The sequence below is a fragment of the Pseudorasbora parva genome, chromosome 9 (assembly GCF_024679245.1).
Source record: "Pseudorasbora parva isolate DD20220531a chromosome 9, ASM2467924v1, whole genome shotgun sequence".
NCBI lineage: Eukaryota > Metazoa > Chordata > Actinopteri > Cypriniformes > Gobionidae > Pseudorasbora > Pseudorasbora parva.
This window is the reverse complement of record NC_090180.1, coordinates 18,778,682-18,798,291: the sequence shown is the minus strand read 5'-3', so window position 1 is coordinate 18,798,291 and position 19,610 is coordinate 18,778,682. Positions and strand designations below refer to the sequence as shown.

At 39.1% G+C, this 19,610-nt stretch overlaps 2 protein-coding genes across 7 annotated transcripts in view; both read right to left on the bottom strand.

Moving 5' to 3' along the window:
- Positions 1-8,253, bottom strand: part of ddr2b (discoidin domain receptor tyrosine kinase 2b) — a 29,900-nt gene extending 21,647 nt beyond the window's left edge. For 3 of the 6 annotated variants that reach the window (XM_067454247.1, XM_067454250.1, XM_067454252.1), the window contains exons 1-5: positions 8,027-8,253; positions 7,474-7,617; positions 7,051-7,141; positions 3,450-3,552; positions 3,124-3,361 (exon numbers count right to left, since the gene is read on the bottom strand). In XM_067454247.1, coding sequence (XP_067310348.1) covers positions 3,124-3,361; positions 3,450-3,552; positions 7,051-7,120 — 411 coding nt within the window. In that variant the 5' untranslated portion in view covers positions 7,121-7,141; positions 7,474-7,617; positions 8,027-8,253. The remainder of the gene's footprint in view (positions 1-3,123; positions 3,362-3,449; positions 3,553-7,050; positions 7,142-7,473; positions 7,618-8,026) is intronic. The other 3 variants (XM_067454248.1, XM_067454249.1, XM_067454251.1) reach the window with 3 other exon arrangements.
- Positions 8,254-14,522: 6,269 nt separating this feature from the next.
- Positions 14,523-19,610, bottom strand: part of nos1apb (nitric oxide synthase 1 (neuronal) adaptor protein b) — a 34,850-nt gene continuing 29,762 nt past the window's right edge. Inside the window, exons 9-10 of the mRNA XM_067454246.1 lie at positions 16,221-16,392; positions 14,523-15,111 (exon numbers count right to left, since the gene is read on the bottom strand). Coding sequence (XP_067310347.1) covers positions 14,756-15,111; positions 16,221-16,392 — 528 coding nt within the window. The 3' untranslated portion in view covers positions 14,523-14,755. The remainder of the gene's footprint in view (positions 15,112-16,220; positions 16,393-19,610) is intronic.

The window sequence follows — 19,610 nt, the reverse complement described above, 5'->3', positions numbered from 1 at the left end:
GAACAATCTCAGGCAGGAGGTACTCGCTATAAAAGTTCTTGGTGAAATGCAATCCACCACACAATGTTCTAATCCCTAGTAAATCTTTTCGTTTGTGTATCAAGGTGTTTGTTGACAGAGAAGCATAAAAAATGGAACTATAACAGGACATGACAGAACTTAGGCCTAACCATTACGATTCCAAATGATTTGGCAAATGACAGACCTATTTCAAATCTTCCATTATGTCTGAATAAGTTGGATGTCTGAATGTCATTGAATACGTTGCTCAGTTGTGCTTCTTCCTGGATATAAATTATATCAATAAAAAACTGAAGTCCAGATTCAGGCCCCATCATAAGACAGAAAATGTTAAAATTAGTTAAAATTACACATGACATACTAACTTCTGACCAAGGCTGCTTCTCAATACTAGTTTTACTTAATTAGTGCTGTGTTCGGCACTATAGATTGACATACTCTTAGGCCCCGTCCACACGGAGACGCGTTTCGCTGTATACGTATACATTTTGTACCGTATCAGCGTTTCGTCCACACGGATCCGGCGTTTTGAAGCATGAATCCGATATTTTTCGAAACCGGGTCCCAAAGCGGATAAATCTGAAAACGGTCATCTTCCGTCTTCGCGTGTACAGCGAATCCGTATATTTTCTGAAACGGTGATGTCATCACACTACGTCCAGCACGGTGAAGAGTTTAAGGGATACAACTACGGGCACTGGGCATGCGCACATCAATATTGCGTCATTTAATTACCGTATCTGCATTATTGTAAGGGTATGTTTTGGGTTGGGGTAGGTGTAGGCATTAATAAAACACATCTGTTAAGTAGCAAATGTATTTATTGTTATTTAATTGTGAGATTTTGGCTCACCTCCGACCACTGCTATACCCCTGCTAGCCACAACTCTTCTTCTCCGTGTTTAGTGTATTTCTGTGGCAGAATTACAGCGCCACACACTGGCCTGGCATGCAAACTACATCGTTTTTAGTCCGTTTTCTTAATCCCGTGTGGACGCAGATATTTCTTGAAACGAGGAAAAAAAATTATCGGATTAGGAAAGCGCTGGCTTCGTGTGGACGAGGCCTTAGATTGTCTACAAAATTACACTGGTATTCAGGGACAGGCATTAAGGTGGTATCAGACCGTTACCATTTTGTTTGTTTAAACAGGGAATTAACCAAATGAACATCAGTAAAAAGGCCTGTGTTAGGCCATCTTCCATTTGGAATACACATGCTGCCCCTTGGTAATATAGAAAACACGTTTCCACTGTTATGCAGATGATACTCAGGTATATATTTCATCATAACCAGATAAAATCTCTAAATTATCTAAGTTGACAGAGTGCGTCAAAGATATACATAAAGCAACCATATTGGTAAATGGTAAAATGGTAAATATAAGCCTCTTGAATGATAAATATTGCCAAAAGTATTGGGACAGCCCTCCAAATCATTGAAATTAGATTCCAATCACTTCCATGGCCAAATGTGTATAAAATCAAGCACCTAGGCATGCATACTGCTTCTACAAACATTTGTGAAAGAATGGGTCGCTCTCAGGAGCTCATTTAATTCAAGCGTGGTACCATGATAGGTTGCCACTTGTGCAGGAAGTCTAGTCATGAAATTTCCTTACTTCTAAATATCCCACGGTCAGCTTTTAGTGGTATTATAACAAGGTGGAAGCAACTGGGAACAACAGCAACACGTACAATCACAGAGTGGGGTCAGCACATGCTGAGGCACACAGTGCGCAGTAGTCGCCAACTTTCTACAACAGTCAATAGCTACACTTGGCCTTAATGCTTCAGCATACCAAAACATTTTGGACAATTGAATGCTCCCAACTTTATGGGAATAGTTTGGGGATGACCCCTTCTTGTTCGAACATGACGTCACATCAGCGCACAAAGCATAAAATCATATTTCATCTAACAAAAACAGCATTCTTCCACCTTAGAAACATCGCTAAGTTACAAAATATGTTTTCTGTTTCTGATGCAGAAAAGTTAGTTCATGCATTCATGACCTCTGGACTGGATTGCTTTGATGTGTTACTAGCTGGTTGTCCTGCAGTCTCAATAAACAAGCAGTTAGTCCAAAATGCATAGAGTTCTTACCAGGTCAAGAAAATATGATCACATAACACAAATTTGATCAACTCTACACTGGTCACCTATTAAGCTCTGTATCGATTAAAAGAGGGGGGTCATCAGACACACATTTTCCACAAGTTGGTATGATTCTTCAGGGTCTTCATGTTAAGTCTTTAACATACTTTAGTTAAAATTCCTCATTGTTTCTGTAAAGCAAAACCCTTTTTACGTCCTCAAAACAGCTCTGTTCACAGCGACCCATTTCACCCCACCCCTTGGGTCCGTGAGGTGAGTAGACATGTGAAGTGCTGCTTTGGCAGAAAGTGTACAACTGGCTGAGGGTAAAAATATAATAATATGGGACAGTCCGTCATTGGTTTTGGGTGTTGCATGAGCAATATGACATCATATTGCTGAGAAAATTAAAACGGCTTGATTATTGAGAGTGTTTAGGCCTTTTTAAGCATAAAAAATTGTGAATTGATTTTTAATCATTGTAGTATGGTTGTGTCCACACACTGCAAATACACATTTATATACAAACACGTATAAAAGTGATTTTTTTATCCGATGACCTCATTAAGGTCATGTGTCCACTAAAGGAGGAACAGCGTTTTCATATTTGACTCCTAAACTCTGAAATAGACTTCCTGATAATGTCCGGGGCTCAGACACACAGTCTCCCAGTTTAAGATTAAAGACACATCTAGATCTTTAGCCTAGCATTCAAAGGCTAAAGAGATATAAGTGATAATTAAGTGATATACATCTCATAACCTTGTACTCCAGTTATATCAGATAAAATGCATATATTTGGCTTGAAATGTTATGAACAGCAGCAAGGCTAATTATTTTCCATATGCTTTTTTATCCATTTTAAGGTAGGTTATGCCAGCTCCAGCTTGGATCCAGCCTCAACGAAGATTTCAGATGACCCAACACCTTTGAAGAGATGATGCTATCCCCTGCCAGAACTTATACAAGATCTCATTCTCAATGGAATTGATAAAAATAACTTCACCTGTCGGCCTTGACGATCGCGCCAGGAGACCCAGCGGGTGCCGTCCCGGCTGTATTTAATCTTGTATCGCTGGGCAAACTCCTTGCCCACTCCGTCTGCATGCCTTCCCTGCGTGCCGACAAGAGTGACAAAATGGAGAGTACGAAGGTCAATCTGCAAAAACTCCTTTAGACGGTCTGGTTCAGCCATGACGTCTGGACACCACGCCCCATCCCCATCTCCATCATCAAAATCCAATCTGGAATAGAAAGGGATGCGGTCGAAGAAATAACTCATATTAGTGTTTCTGATCAGTTTTGAGTGTGTGATCAGATTGTTTGATGTACCTGCCATATCGAGCTGCAGTGGACTCTGACCAATGGCTGGAAGCAGAAATATATTCATCCTGAATCTGGCCACCCGTCATCCCCAGTGGGTACCTACATACAGCTATCACAGGATGGAATTTAGGACGGTTAAATGGAACCTACTGGCAACACCGGCATTTTCCAGCATTTCAGCTATATTTTAGTGAAGTTCACAACATAATTTCGGGAGGAGTGAACCCATCTAATCTTTCAATTAGCAACGTACACAAACGCAAGTTCGAGAGGCGTGAACCCATCTAATCTTTCAATCAACCGCAAAGCATATAAGCAGCCTCCTACCTCTTTCAGGCATCAGTCGTTTTGCTCCCTCCACCTCCCCAACTCCACCTACTTACATTCATGTTTACCTTTCTCTTCTTCCTAGCACTAGTAGTCCCTAAATAAACCTTAAATATAAATCTAAGCTCGAGTTGAAGCAGCGCCCTCGAGCCCCTCCACCGTGGACAGCAAGCCAAATATGTTTAAACCTTATCAGCTAAAGAGTATATGGGTAAACGAACTCGTGAATTATCATTTATATGCAAGTTTTTGTTAAAGGTTTATAATTAGATGTTATTTTTATATTGTCATTTTAATTTTAGTACAATTTTTTTTTTTTAATTCTTTTGTCAATTTGTATTGGTTTCGGGTTTTTGTTTTATGTCTGTATAGTTTTTATTTATTTATTAGATTTAGTTTAATTATTTTAGGACTTCAAGTTAAACTAAATGGATGGTTCACCCAAAAATGAAAATCCTGTCATTAATTACTCACCCTCATTCCAGAGACTTTTGTTCATCTTCGATACACAAATGAAGATATTTTTAATGAAAATGAAATGAGATATTTCTGTCCCTCTGTTAACAGGCTATGCAACTACACCTTTGACACATTAAAAAGTTCATAAAGAGACCGTAAAACTAATCCATATGGATTTTTAGGGGGGCTGGGTAGAAATTTAAGTCCTTCTAAAACAGGCCAAGTGAAGCCTATGACAGTACTGTAACAGCACAGGCAGTCTCCCCTGAAAGAAACTTGACCTTTCTTGAAGGCAAAATGATCCTTGCTTCTTGGGTCAGCTGTAGTTTTTGGGACTGATCCCATCACCTTTTTTTATATCTTAAAGTCTAAGGGGTGCATGCTTGAGGCCATCTTTATTACACAGTAGGTGGCATTGTGTAGCAGAAGCAAGACCGTAGCTCTACTCCAAGGAGGTTGTGCGTATAGGTGGTCACACAACCTCTGCAGTGCGAATCCACACCCTATAAGCAAATACCCAAAATACCAGTCAACCCCATCCATGAGGCCTCGGCAGAAAACAGAGAGACTTTTATGTTCAGGCCAGGACAAGCTCACCATGAACTGAAGGGCTTTCTCAGCTTTTAGTAGGTAAACTTGAAAATGTTATTATATCGATGTTACAGTTGCTGCAAAGGAGGCTTAACTTAATCCTAGACATTATTATTCGTCATACTATTTGCCAGGAAACACATAACATTCCTCTAAAGTTAAGTGTATGTGTCCTGTATTCTTCTTCTTTTCTTTATTTTATACTTTTCTGTAACTGTAAACTAACATTCTTAGAATGTCCTGTGAACCAGAAATGGTTGTGAGAAAGTTTTAAGCTTTATATGCAGTATACGTTATATAACAACACCACTGTAACTTAAGGCAGCACTTTATATGAGTGGTGTAATAATGAATAGACTCCACTGTACAGGAGTACAAATTGGAAAAAAATACTTCACATCCTTCTAAATTTGATTTGTAAGGCTTGGCATTTGGCACTTGGCAACAGACACTGTACCCTTAGCATACAGTAGCTTCCTCCCTCACCTATACTTAATGTCAATGAGATGCCTGTTTTCATCTGTCAAGAGCGCACAATGATCATAAATTTAACAGTAAATGACTAAAAATGCTATAAAAACCTAGTTGGTGAATGGTATATCTATATATATATTCTGTAAATAAAATATATATATATTCTGTATTTTTTGTTACAGTTCTGACAACCACAACGGCCTTTTTTAATGATATTTCAGATGCAATTTCCACGTGTTTTTCTCTTTATTCTTTTATTATTTACTTGTTTGTTTGTTTGTTTTAAAGGTATCATGAACAGGCTTTTTAATTTTTTTGTACTGTTTTCTGAGGTCAAATTATGATGTCCGCATGATTTTTACATTCAAAAACATCATATAACTAATAAGTAATAGGCTATTTGGGTTTGAGGATTCCCCCTGCAACACTCTGTATTTATGTGCGCGCTGCTCTGAAAACTTGAAAGTAAACGACCACAGCTAGGATTGAATAAGATTTGCATATTTAATGAGCTTCCACTCCCCCGCAAGTACACGTGGGAATTGTTTTGAAAGCATGTGGGAAAACAGCAACTGGAATGAATCGTCCCACAGGGCTTAATCAAACAAACACAATGATTTATCTCTCATCCATCCGTGATTGATTGGAATGTAATTTTTTATTACTTGGCCTGATCGGTGGATTGCGAACCATGCATCACACACAATCAAGAAAGGAAAGTTATTTCCTAAGTTATTACTAAGATATATCATCGTCAGGCCGGGTTAACGTTTTGGTAGCCTGTCTGGAAAACACATAGCACCGAGCAATTGAGCTTTACGAGCCCTCACCCATACATGTCTGAGTCTGATCCCGAATTGCAATGAACAAACAACACCACAAATAAAGGATTCTTCAGCCTCTGACAGCATGCTATAGGTATGTTCTGTTAGACAGACACGTACATATAATCAATAGATTTCAAACGATCTGCAACAATGCAATACCATCAAACACACACACACACACACACACACACACACACACACACACACACACACACACACACACACACACACACACACACACACACACACACACACACACACACACACACACACACACATATATATATATATATATATATATATATATATATATATATATATATATATATATATATATAAACATTTTACTCACATTAGTGTGTTGCATGCTTCATTCATGTAATCTCATCCTGTCTGCAAATCTAGTCTCTTATTTACAAACAAATCCGTGGAGAAATTCAGAAGAAAAAAAAAACACAATGTCTTGCCCACGTGAGCTGGATATTCATTCAAAATAAAGTTAATCCATTTATAATATTGGAATCCTAATGAAGCTTATGCGGTGTGTTTATTGCGTAGAAGTTCGATTCGGTTTAGCTTATGTAGGCTTATGTATGAGATCAATCGTTTTCTAGGCCTGGTGTCAATAAAAGCTTTTCTCTGACTAACAAGGAAGTTTTCAGTTCTGAAACTTACAGGATATTCTTATATTACCATGAGCTTTTAATTATCAAAAGCTCAATGGAAAGTTTATTTCTAAATTCATGACTCCTATAAACAAAGGTACACATGGATAACTGCAGGGAATATGGTGCAGAACCAAATGGTCCAAAAGTAAATCATAGACATTATATTGATAAAATTACAGCCCATAATTTTACACAGTATGAATTAAAAAGTGTTCCTCCTTTAATTTAGAAATTGTATCAATTATTCTACATCTCACTCACCAGGGTTGACCTGTGACTTCACGGCTCCAACCAGAAGAAGAACAGTAAGGCATTGTCTCATTTGGAACATCTTATTGTATGATTTTAATTTCTGTAAACAACATGAAAGTATAGTTTAACAAACTAGTAGTTTAACACACTAGTCTAGTGTAACTTTATACGCAAACGTTGTTTCAGAATTGGTTGAATATGAGCTTACAATTATTTAATAACAATTAAAATGTTTACATATTGTTATTATTATTAATAATAATACATTTAATAATGTTAAAAATATATACTTTATACTAGTATATTTTTATACTATATTAGTATAGTAATGTAATTATACTAGAGATTACATTATACTAAAATTCCTTTGCATTACAATAACCACATTCTTAAATTTTTTAATACTTAAAAAAAAGACTTGTCAAAACAAACCCACAAGATGAGGAACAAACGGCTCTTGTAGGTGTGTTTGCCCTCAGGGTCAGTAAGTTCTCCCAGTATACAAAGTCCACTATGTGCATGGTGTTTATTTATGTTGCTAATGGCTCCAGTCAGCTGCCGTTTGGGAGAGCAGTACTGTATATACAGCCATGTGGAGGGGTGACAAAGAGAATCTTACTCCTTATAGAGCACAAAAGTTACGATCATAAACAGCAATGTGTGCTAAACACTCTGTAAGCTGCTACATTCTTTAGCTAAATTAATTATTTAATTACTAAATTAAAAGGTAAAGTTGACAGAAATGTACACAACTTGACCTAGGAGATTAAAAATACTGTCATTTATTTTTTACTCATGGACAACAGTTGATTTCCAAAGAAATGTGTTGATATACCTTTTCCAAGCACTGTCCAGAATTATTGCATTATTAAATGAATTACCAGCAAAGATTCCAAATCATGACTGATTTGTTGGGCATATGAAACAAACTAACCTCATCTAATGAATCAAATGAAACATCCTACAAAACATAAGAAACACTTACCGCTCTCTCTAGTCATAAACTCAAAGATCACTGCATCTAAGCATTAGCCTTTAAGCAAAACATAATCCTCCTCGTCTTCACGATCCATCCTGAGGGAAAATGAGAGGCTGGGGCAAGTGACCCTCATACAGGAGCAGAAATAAACAGAGAGAGAGAGAAAAAAAGATACAGTCAGCACCATTCTTGGGAAAGTCCAAATAGCCCAGATTTCATCCTGAGAAACATAAGGTTTTAATTATAGGACCCTTCTGCATAATAGTTAACCTTTTCACAGTAAAACTATATATATATATATATATATATATATATATATATATATATATATATATATATATATATATATATATATATATATATATATATATATATATATACATATATATATATAGTTTTACTGTGAAAAGGTTAACTATATATATATATCAGGTTACATACGGAACAAGACGCTGCGTCAAGATGTTATAGTAAATGCTTATGCGTGTGCTGGTGTCTGAAGCATGTGTTTCATTTTCATTGGCCAATGATATGGTCAGGTGACGCATCCATTAACCGAGTCTCCCATATTTCACACCCATCTCACCCCCCAATGTTTTGCTATTACTCCTGGGAAACTGTAATAATGTGTATGCCCAAACATTGTCATGTGAATAATCACATATATAATATATAATATATAATTCAAAGGTTGTCCAGCTGCCAGATCTTGTATGAAATGCATCCTACTCAAACAATCAGCACATCATACAAATTTCAACCCATTTTTGACCTCAACCTGGCAATCTACAACCCAGTTGCGCTTGATATCTGTGCAGTAGACGCGAGAAGCTGAAACAAGCATCACTGATAGAAATGAGAGGAGAAGATTCAGGCGGTGCTCCGGCGAACAAAGCAACATATCCATGTAAATTTAACAACAGCTGGATGGATGAATTTAATGTCATATCTCAAAGCCACATTGACAATGCACACACCTTTACAGTGTATTGTGCTGATTTTAATATTGGACACAGTGGGGGGAAACGACCTTACACAGCACATCACAACGGCACAATCTCGCAGCTGTGCAGTGTTTCTGCTTATGTAATAACATTTGTAATAATAATAATAAAAATAAATCAAAACAAAAACATGAATAATCACATTAGTTAACGTGATTTTTTTTTTCTTTTTCTTAATGATTCTGTAATTGTCACGGTTCATCAATCCATCGTCTCATTCTCTTTGTGTTGTGTGGTTGTGTTGGGGGCGTGGTTTCTGATTATTGCCTGAGCACCATCACCTGCTGCACTCATCACCGCTGCCTTCTTATACGTGTCACTGACAGCACTCATTGTCAGATCGTTGCAGGCTTCTGTGGTCCTTTGTTTCGGCCTTGTTTCTCCCGGGAGATTGCCTCTGTTCCAGATTCCAGGATTCCTGACGTTCATCTGCCCACTGCTTCCCCTGCGTCACGAGCCGCTGACCAGCTCACCGTCTTCTGGGACTGCCTGATCGCTCTGCACCTTTCCTGCCATGTTCTGAGTTTCCTTGTGGTCTTCGGACTTTTGTGAACATTGTGCAGTTCTGTCGAATAAATGAGTTTATCGCATTTGGATCTCTCAGTTTCCTTCTAGTATCTTACAGTAATATGAATGTCTATTTATTTATGTGTACTAAGCCAGTGTCTCTTTCCCTTCTTAAAGGGGTACTTCAGCGCTGGGAAGATGAATCTGTATTTAAACTGGGTCATCAATGTAGTAGAAATTTTTGAATTTGGTGCCTTCTAGACTGAGAAAAGACAGAAAATGTATTTTTGTCTCATGGGGATGAAAGACTACAATTCCCAGAATGCTTCGCTGCCCTGTGAGGCCATTCCCAAAGCCACCAACTTGATTACTGTGACTGAGTTGGAGAAAACACTACAATTAAAAACTGAACGTGTCTGTTCAATATAATGAGTGAGTCACCGCGCGAGTATCACAGCACTGAGCACTAACTGCAGGAGTGAGATAAATGAGCTGATGAGCTCTCGTGATGAGAGCTGAGGTAATCGCGACTACACTCGCGGCATACATTCACAACTCAAGTTCAGTCTGGCGGGTTTCAGTTCATGCCTTTGTAAGCTTAACTTTCATAGAAATTTATTTGAGAAGTTAAAAGACTTAAATTGCTCACCATAGCTCCGTTCAAATGAGTGCCTGTAGCTATGAGCTGCAGTCAATTCGTCAATTTGTATCATAGGAGGAATTTTTCCAGAAATAAAATGCATAAATCTCTTGTATCAGGGAGATATGAGGGGGAAAAGCACAATCATTTGAATATACTCCATGGTTTCTACTGATACAAAGCCATATGCTTATCGCTGAAGTAACCCCTTAAGGAATCCGGTTACATATGTAACTTGATATGTTCCCTTTTGAGGGAATCAAAGCTGCGTCATGACATTGATGCTATGGGAATATTAATACCCACATCGGCCATACTGAAAAATGCTGACACATATGAACAAATCCGTGGCCCAGTAAATGAATAAACTTGAGGGCCTAGGGTTGAACCTGTTTTCAAACTGTAAAACCTTATAAATGTGCGTGAAGAGGACCCGTCTGCCACAGCATAAACATCTGGAAAAGCCACAAACTTTACATAAAACCTTTGAAGAAGCCACACTCCTAGGCTTGGATGCCTAGAGGTAAAGCCAAGCCATGCTCCTCATAGGCAGAATAAATATCATCCAATCACAATCCAATGCGATAAACTCTGCTTGGTGGTGGGAGATCCTTTGTTGCATACCCCAAAATCAGAACATCAGATTTATACCACAAGTCTGAGCGGTCAATGAAAATCCTTAGTGCCCAGACTGGACATAAGAGATGAATCTTCTCCTGCTCCAGTCTCCTCACTCCTTCCACCCCAGTTGGTTGGGTCTGGTGTGACTTCATCTGCTGCGAAGTGGTGAGCCACAAACATAATGTTGTCCAAAAACACATTTCTCATTTAGCGTCAGCTCTTCTTCATGTAGTCTTTTGAGGACCCAACGCAATCTCTTTTTATGAATCTGAATACCTTCCCATATACTAATATGTCATCCGCATGATACAACTTCGTTTCACCCCTCCAGCATTCATGAAATGCATCATTGAAAGTGCTCTGGGGCCAATAATCCCAAACGATAAATGGTTGAATGCATATCTCCTGAAAGGGGAGATGAATGCTGTCAACAGTGAGCTCACCTTGGATAACAGAATTTGACAGAATCCTGAAGTGGATTCTGCTGGGAGGATATTTCTTTCTTGCGCACCCACTTATTTAAGACAAGTCAAATCTCAATTCATAGCCGTATCTTTCTATGGGCCTTAGGCACAGTAACCATGCCCGCATGACATAGGGTGTGTTGTGTCACTTTATAAATAACTCCCTTGCCCTCCATGCATTTCTCGCACTTTATCTCTCATTGGGAGGGCAGTACATGCTTATGTAGAGTGTGAAGATGCTGTATTGGAGTGAGGGCTTTTATTGTAGGAACCTCAATAGACAAACTCACTAGACAAACCAGCAACTACATAAATATCCAGTTCCGTAGTTTTAGCTTTAATTCTTGACCTTTAAATTGTCCATTTACATGTAGCCTGTGATTACCAGGCCCAAACAGTACTTTGACTGATGGCCGCAGAGCCCCATGATTCTGGGTGGAGAAGCTGCTGCTTGCTTCCATGTCTCTGGCCATTGGTGAAGAATTAAGCCCTGAGCCTGAGACCCAAGGTCGTGGTCGGAATATCCCACAGAGAGCCTTCCAGGAGAGCTATTAGGTCCGAGAACCAGACATGGGTCGGTAGCAACGGGGCCACTAGCAACAGGTGAACTCTGTCCTGATTAACCCTGGGAGAAGAACAATCAGGGAAAATGCATACAGACACAGCATCGGTCTGTGGTCTGCAACATGGCATCCAACCCTAACAGAGGCTGGAACACAGTCTGCTCTGGTCATCTATATAAGAGACTAAAGATGTGTTGTCTGTGTAAACCAATTGTTGTCCCGCAGGTCTGGGAGGAAGGACCTCAGAGCCAGAAATATAGCCTTCATCGCTAGGCTATTTATATTCCAGAACAGATGTTGGCTTTCCCAGACCCCCTGGGCTGGGAGACTATCTAGGACCACTTCCCAACTAGTGAGGGAGACATGGAACCCAAGACAAGAAACCAGGGTCTCTTCCACATGGAAAGGGTACAAAGACCTCTGCGCATAACCCATATCATTTTCAGAGGGTTGCACAATGGATGGAACCCTCAGCTCCTGAGCTACAACTCAAAGGGTCATGTACATCAGCCCCAAAGGTATGCACTGGTGGCGGCTGCCATAAGACCCAACAGCCTCTGATACTGGCTGACAGCAATTTCCCAACCTCACCTGACTTCTTTCATGGCAAGTATGGCTATGACCTGATAAGGAAGTACCTGCACGGAGCTGGAGTCCCACAACACCCCAAGAAAAGTTGTTCCCAGACTCGAAGAGAGCATTTTGGATGCCATTTTACTTATACAAATGGAGCAGGGTAGACAAACAATATCTTTCAACAAAAACACAAAGAAGCTGATGATGTTTATTTCAGGTGTATATTTATGGTCTTAATGACAAGTTTATGCTACGTCACCTGACCGTGCCATTGGCCAAAGAAATTGCTGTGGTTCCACAAGTTGCACACACCAGCTCCCCAGAACATTTCCCATAGCGCCAATGTCATGACGCAGGACTGAGTTCCCTCAAATGGAAACACTTATCAATCACATAAAAAGACAATAAAAACAACACAACAATAAAAAGGTAAGACAACCAAACTTAAATAATTTTGATTTATTCTGTTTCATTCATTCCTAAGGACAAAATTAACTTCCACAACTTTTCAATATATGAGTTTATTTAAATGAGAATTAATGCTACACCACAGCAGCCTTTAGACAATACTTGAGCACAAAATACAATATTAGTTTTACTTGCTACATACACTCTTCTCAAAAACAAAACAGTATTAAAGATAGAATGCTGTTATAACATTTGAGAAATTATGTGATATTATTGCACAAATAATTTTTACTTTATATTAACATTGGTATAAGTGGAGATGGATGTTTAGTGTGTAACAGTTAAAGCTGCTCAGCTGCAAAACAGTGAAAATCAAACATGCTTCACATATGGAGTTTAGCATCTTGACAGAACTTTTCTCACTCTTTAGCATTGCTGCACAAAATTGTATAGTCAAGCCCGCCACATTAAAACACTGGCAAATCAAAAATCATGAAATGCCCACAAAGACAACTTCGCATTCTGTTTAAACATCACAATCTACATGTACAATAAAAAGAAAGTATTTAAATAACAAATGGCATTAACATGTATGGCTGTCCATATGCGTTTAAAAAGAAACAAAACCATAGTCTAGTTTCAGGGCTCACAGCTACATAGCCCATCTTCAAAAGAATACAATGAAATAGAAGAAGTAGAGGAAAGGTAAATTTTTCTTGAGACTTATGTTAACTGACCAGGGATCCCTATAGAGATTTAGCTTTAAAGGGATAGTTTATTCAAGAAGAAGAAGAAGAAGAAGAAGAAGAAGAAGAAGAAGAAGAAGAAAAAGAAGAAGAGGAGGATGATGAAACCTGTGGAGCCAAAAGATACACTACCGTTCAAAAGTTTGGGGTGATGGGAGATTTTTTCATGTCATGTTTTTGAAAAAAGTATCTTATTCACCATGGCTGCATTTACTTGATCTGAAAATACAGAAATATTGTAAAATATTATTATAATTAAAAAATAACTTTAATTATAATTTGTATTTATGATGACAAAGCTGCATTTTCAGCATCATTGCTCAGTATTAATTGTCACATGATCCTTTAGAAATGTTCTAATATGATGATTTGCTGCTCAAAAAAAATCCTATTATTATTAATGTTGAAAACAGTTGTGCTGCTTAATGTTTTTGTGGAAACTGTGTGATTTTTGTATCAAGGATTGTCTGATTAACAGAAAGTAATAATAATAATAATAAAAACAGTATTCATTTGAAATAAAAAAAAATATTTTACATTATAAAAGTCTTTAATGTCTTTAAGTCTTTTATTGATTAGTTTAATGCATCCTTGCACAATAAATGTATTAACTTATAAAAATAAAAAAAAATCTTATTGACCCCAGTCATTTGAACATTATGTTGTTGCACGTATGTTGTATAATGTTTTAAGTGTTTTTTTTTGTCCATGCAATGAAAGTCAATGGGGCCAAAAGAACATTCATTGACTTAATTGTATGGACCAAAAACTGTTAACAGGTTTGGAATGGCATGATGATGAGTAAATACTGGCAGAATTTGAGTGTTATTTGTTTTTGTTTTTAACACAATTTGACAGATTTTTGAGTAGAACAACCTGCACACCGGCTATATATATATATATATATATATATATATATATATATATATATATATATATATATATATATATATATATATATATATACATACATACATATATATAGGGGATAGTTTATTCAAGAAGAAGAAGAAGAAGAAGAAGAAGAAGAAGAAGAAGAAGAAGAAGATGATGATGAAACCCGTGGAGCCAAAATATATCATTCTGACAGCTGAACCTACAATGCAAAACTCTCTCCACAAAGCTTAGCTTAGCTGCTACCCCTGCTGGTGTGAGTTGGTTTTTCAGCAGGAAGGAACAGTCCCTCAAACACACAGATGATCAGAGTTACTGGCCCCAGCTGTCGCGGTCATCGCTCTCATCCGTGTTGGACTCATAACCAGATGCGATACCTGACTCTCTGAATCCAGGTGTGTCCAGTGTGCTGAGAAACTGGTTCCCTGGAGGAGAGCAACCTCCCGACTGATCTTCATCCTGACCCTGACCTGAGTCACGGTCCTGCTCCGGCTTCTTCTCTTGGTCTGAAGTTTCTGTGAAGAAACGAAAGCCATCTAGCCGAACCAGGCTGTTTGAAAGAGGGAAACCCCCTCGAGCGCTTAGGGGGGGAATCGGGTTGGGGTCACGTGATACAACTGGCATGTTGGCACGCAGGGCGATTTCCAGAAGGCTGTCTTGAGATCCCACTTCATGGAGGAAATGGCATAGTCAGTACAAGAGTAACTCAGGTGTCATTACATTTACTTTATTTGGCAATGACAGATTATTAAGAATTATTGAAACTACTGTACAAATAGTAATATTGTGAAATATTATTACAATTTAAAATAACTTAATTTCAATATTTTCAAATGTATTTTTTTCCTCTGTCAAAGCTGAATTTTAAGCATCATCACGTCGGTCTTCATTGTCACATGATCCTTCAGAAATCATTCTAATATGATGATTTCAAGAATCTCAAGAAATAAGTTGTTCTGATCAATATTCCTGTGGAAACAGGATCAGGTTCAGATGAAGAAGATGAAAAAGGCTCAAACAGGTTTCTACAAACAAAAAGTTATGTAAGAAAACTGAATGAAAAAGAGGAACTTAAACACACAAAGTGATGGAACAAATGATGAGCTAATAAAGACTCAGAATTAATCTTTATCAGAGTCTTTATCAGAATTAAAAGAAACCATAGTTACAAATAAGGAGCTGGAAATAAGGAAACCGTGTGACTGATAAAACAAGTTCAAAGTAGAAAGTTTACAAAAATGAAAATAGAGCCAGTTTGTTTGTGACAGATACATTATTTTCAGGATTCTTTGACGAATAGTAAGTTCAAAAGAACAGAATGGATTTGAAATAGAAATCTTTTGTAACATTATAAATGCCCTTACTGTCACTTTTGAAAAATAAATGTATTAATTTCTTTCCAAAATATTTTACTGACCACAAACGTTTAAACAATAGTGTATGTGATCTAAGTACATACAAATATTTATAATATAAAGGGTTTTTAAAGATTTAAAAAAAAAATATTACTAAAGCTATTCCAATTGTACTTTTAACGTATATCCAATTCCAAAAATACACAAAATTGTAGGTGTAAATATTACACTACCTACAGATATTATTGAGGTCAGGCTGGGCCTGGGACCAATTTTTTGGTGCTTTTATAGATTTCCATTATATGGAAAAGAGCAGCATGAACATATTTAAAAAAAAATCTTTTGAAAAAGAAGAAAGTTAAAAAAAGAAGACTTGAAACAACATGGTCATGAGTAATGACAGGATTTTGACTGAGACTCACAGGGAGAGTTCTTGCGTAGATCAGTGCGAAGCTCCAGCTCTTGCACATGTTTGACCAGAAGCGAGAGATGCTGCAGGAGTTCAGTGTTCTGTTGCAGGAGCTGCTGGACTCTCGCCTGAGCCTCCGTCCTGGCGCTGGTCTCCACCAACAGCTGCTGCTGAAGCAGAACCACCTACAGAACAACAATTCGATTTTTACAATTCTGTAAGAAAGGTGCTTACCGTTGCAAAACCTGGCACTATGATGGTAGAATATTTTAGGTGTTGCCAAGGCATAAGGTGCTCTGGGTGGTTACTTAATCCCCATATGTTTCAGGTCCCTCCATCAACACAAGTCTTTGGAACGGAATCAGACACTCTAAGAGATATCCATCATGGAATTAGTTTGGACAGTTGTTGATTAGACTTTGAGATTTGATAAAATGCAGGCAATGTAAGCTTGCAAAGGTTGATTGAGAAATCCTGCGTATCAGAGAAGTCTGTCTTCAAACATCTTCCCTCACATCTGCCTATTGACAGAAATGAGAGAGTGAGGGGGAGATGTGAGGGAAGATGTTTCGGACGGGACTTTTTACTGCGCCGAGCCAAAGTACTCTCAGAAGTGCTATTCCGCCATACATTATAGTTCTCCTTTTTAATCTGATTAGAGAAGCACCACGTTTTATTTTGTCCCCATACTTGATCATTCAACTATTTGTGTAACTGTATTTAAATAGGGAATACGTGGAGGTGTTTGGTACTTCTAACTTGATCTCTGTTTAGATCCATAGTGAATGAACTGGGCTTAGTGGGCTAAGCTAAATGCTATCAGCATGTCACCGCGAGTCAGAGCGATTAAGTGCACGCACTGAGACAAGAGAGGTATGTATCAACTCATTTTAGGTAAGGGAATAACATAGTTTATTATGAAAAAGTGGTGAAGTATCCCTTTAACTACACAGCCCAGCCTAAGATAGTTTACATATTTATAGATATTCACATGCCTCAGAGAGTCGCTTTCAAACAGCGATCATTGAAATTGCATTTGAATGCGCGCCTGGGTTTACCTTCATTTTTAATTTCACAATCGCCTACTCTGTGAATCGGAAGCCGTGGTGTCAGAATGTACATTTTACAAGATAAGACATTTGTCTGGTGCTTCTGTTGCGCAACGAATCCTCCTGTCAGTCTTCTCGTCACGTGATCAGTGCTGTGCACTATGGCCGACTCAAACAGCTCATGTTGAATGAGCTGATGGAATTGAAGCAACCATTATACACTGGAATTAAATAGTTTTTATTTCTATAAAAAGCAAAACGACAGTGGAGACATAATGTAAAAATTACTGTGGCATATTCTATCCTAATTTCCCCCTCACACTGTGAGACAGCTTTTCACCCCAATGAGAAATCTTGTCACACTTTATTCTGACATCGGACATCAAGAGATCGGCCGAGACTTGCTACTGCCAATACAGACATTGCTGTGAGCATGTAAGACATGCTGCTGCTGCACATGCAACATAAATGAAATAGCAGCCAGGGTTGTAGTCGAGACCAGCTCATTCAAGTCCTAGTCGAGACCGAGTTCAGAGAGGGTCGAGTCTGAGTCGAGACCGAGTTCAGAGAGGGTCGAGTCCGAGTCGAGACCGAGACCAGAGAGGGTCAAGTCCGAGTCGAGACTGAGTTCAGAGAGGGTCGAGTCCGAGTCGAGACAGAGTTCAGAGAGAGTCGAGTCCGAGTCGAGACCGAGTTCAGAGAGGGTCGAGTCCGAGTCGAGACCGAGACCAGAGAGGGTCAAGTCCGAGTCGAGACAGAGTTCAGAGAGGGTCGAGTCCGAGTCGAGACAGAGTTCAGAGAGAGTCGAGTCCGAGTCGAGACCGAGACCAGAGAGGGTCGAGTCTGAGTCGAGACCGAGACCAGAGAGGGTCAAGTCCGAGTCGAGACTGAGTTCAGAGAGGGTTGAGTCCGAGTCGAGACCGAGTTCAGAGAGGGTCGAGTCCGAGTCGAGACCGAGACCAGAGAGGGTCAAGTCCGAGTCGAGACTGAGTTCAGAGAGGGTCGAGTCCGAGTTCAACCGGAAACCGGTGCGATCATGGATCGCCTCATTCGACCGATCCACGGAAGCCCTAATGAGGAATCTATATATATCTCTCAACAAATTAACTCTTTTTGGCTCTTATAGTGCAAACTGAATAATAGATTTTTTTTTTAAGTAGGCCTACTTATTTTTATTCAACTCATCATTTCAGATGCATTTTTTATGGCATGCCATGCAGCCGTTGACCGATTCGGCCCCGCAAAGCTGCCGACAGTGGAAATATGCACTCATCCCAGAAGATGATGTCCCGCTCAGGCCTTACCAGAGTCTCTATTGTGCATTATTCCCCATCCCGATCCAGCTCCAGCTTCTCCCGCTCAGCGCAATGAAAGTGTTGAAAAGTGTTTTCTTCTGGTTTGGCTGATAATAAAAATTTGTTGTTTCTAATGTTAAACTTAAGTTATTTTATTGGTCTATAAATAGGCTATAGTTGTAAAAAGCCTACGTAGGCTAATAGACCAATTTATTTTCATTTACACATTTTAAATTACATGACAAGAAAATATATGTATAAACATTTAATGTAGCTACAAATTATAACGTGCATTACAAAAATAAACAATAGCTAGGCTATAGAAAAACCACTTCTCTTTAATTTAGCCTACGTTTGAAGTTAACGAAAATTAACAATAGACAGCAGTTCGTTTAATTTACAAATAACTTGCATAAAAAATAATAAGCTAGCCATTTAAATTGTTCTGTGTCGGCCACGCATTCAGCCTTTGGAGGATCGATGTTTCGTTGCCCGTCGTCAGTGAACGTCTCAGGTTACGTATGTAACCCTAGTTCCCTGAGGGAACGAGACGCTGCGTCGAAACGCTGTGAGAACGCCTCTGCGTTAATGCGTCGTGAAGCGCCTGTAGAACCATTCCATCGGGAGATCGATCGTCGCCGACGTGATGACGTCGCCGACGTGATGACGTCATCAACCGGAGACTATAAAAGGTCCGCGAACACAAACAGGAACTAGCTTCTGATAAAGCCTGAAGTAAGTGATCACGGGCACGCCGGGAGTATGGCAGGGCGACGCAGCGTCTCGTTCCCTCAGGGAACTAGGGTTACATACGTAACCTGAGACGTTCCCTTTCGGGGAACTCGAGCTGCGTCGAAACGCTGTGAGAACGCTTATACCCACATCGCCATAGGACCAAGTGTCTCGTATGTGTGAAGCCGAAGCGCACACGGTTACGAGAGTACCTGTGCCCCAACTGTAGATGCCAGGTCTACTTCATAGAACCTGACGAAGGTTAAAGGAGACGACCATCCGGCCGCGTTACAAATATCGTGGAGGGAAGCCCCCGACAAAAGTGCT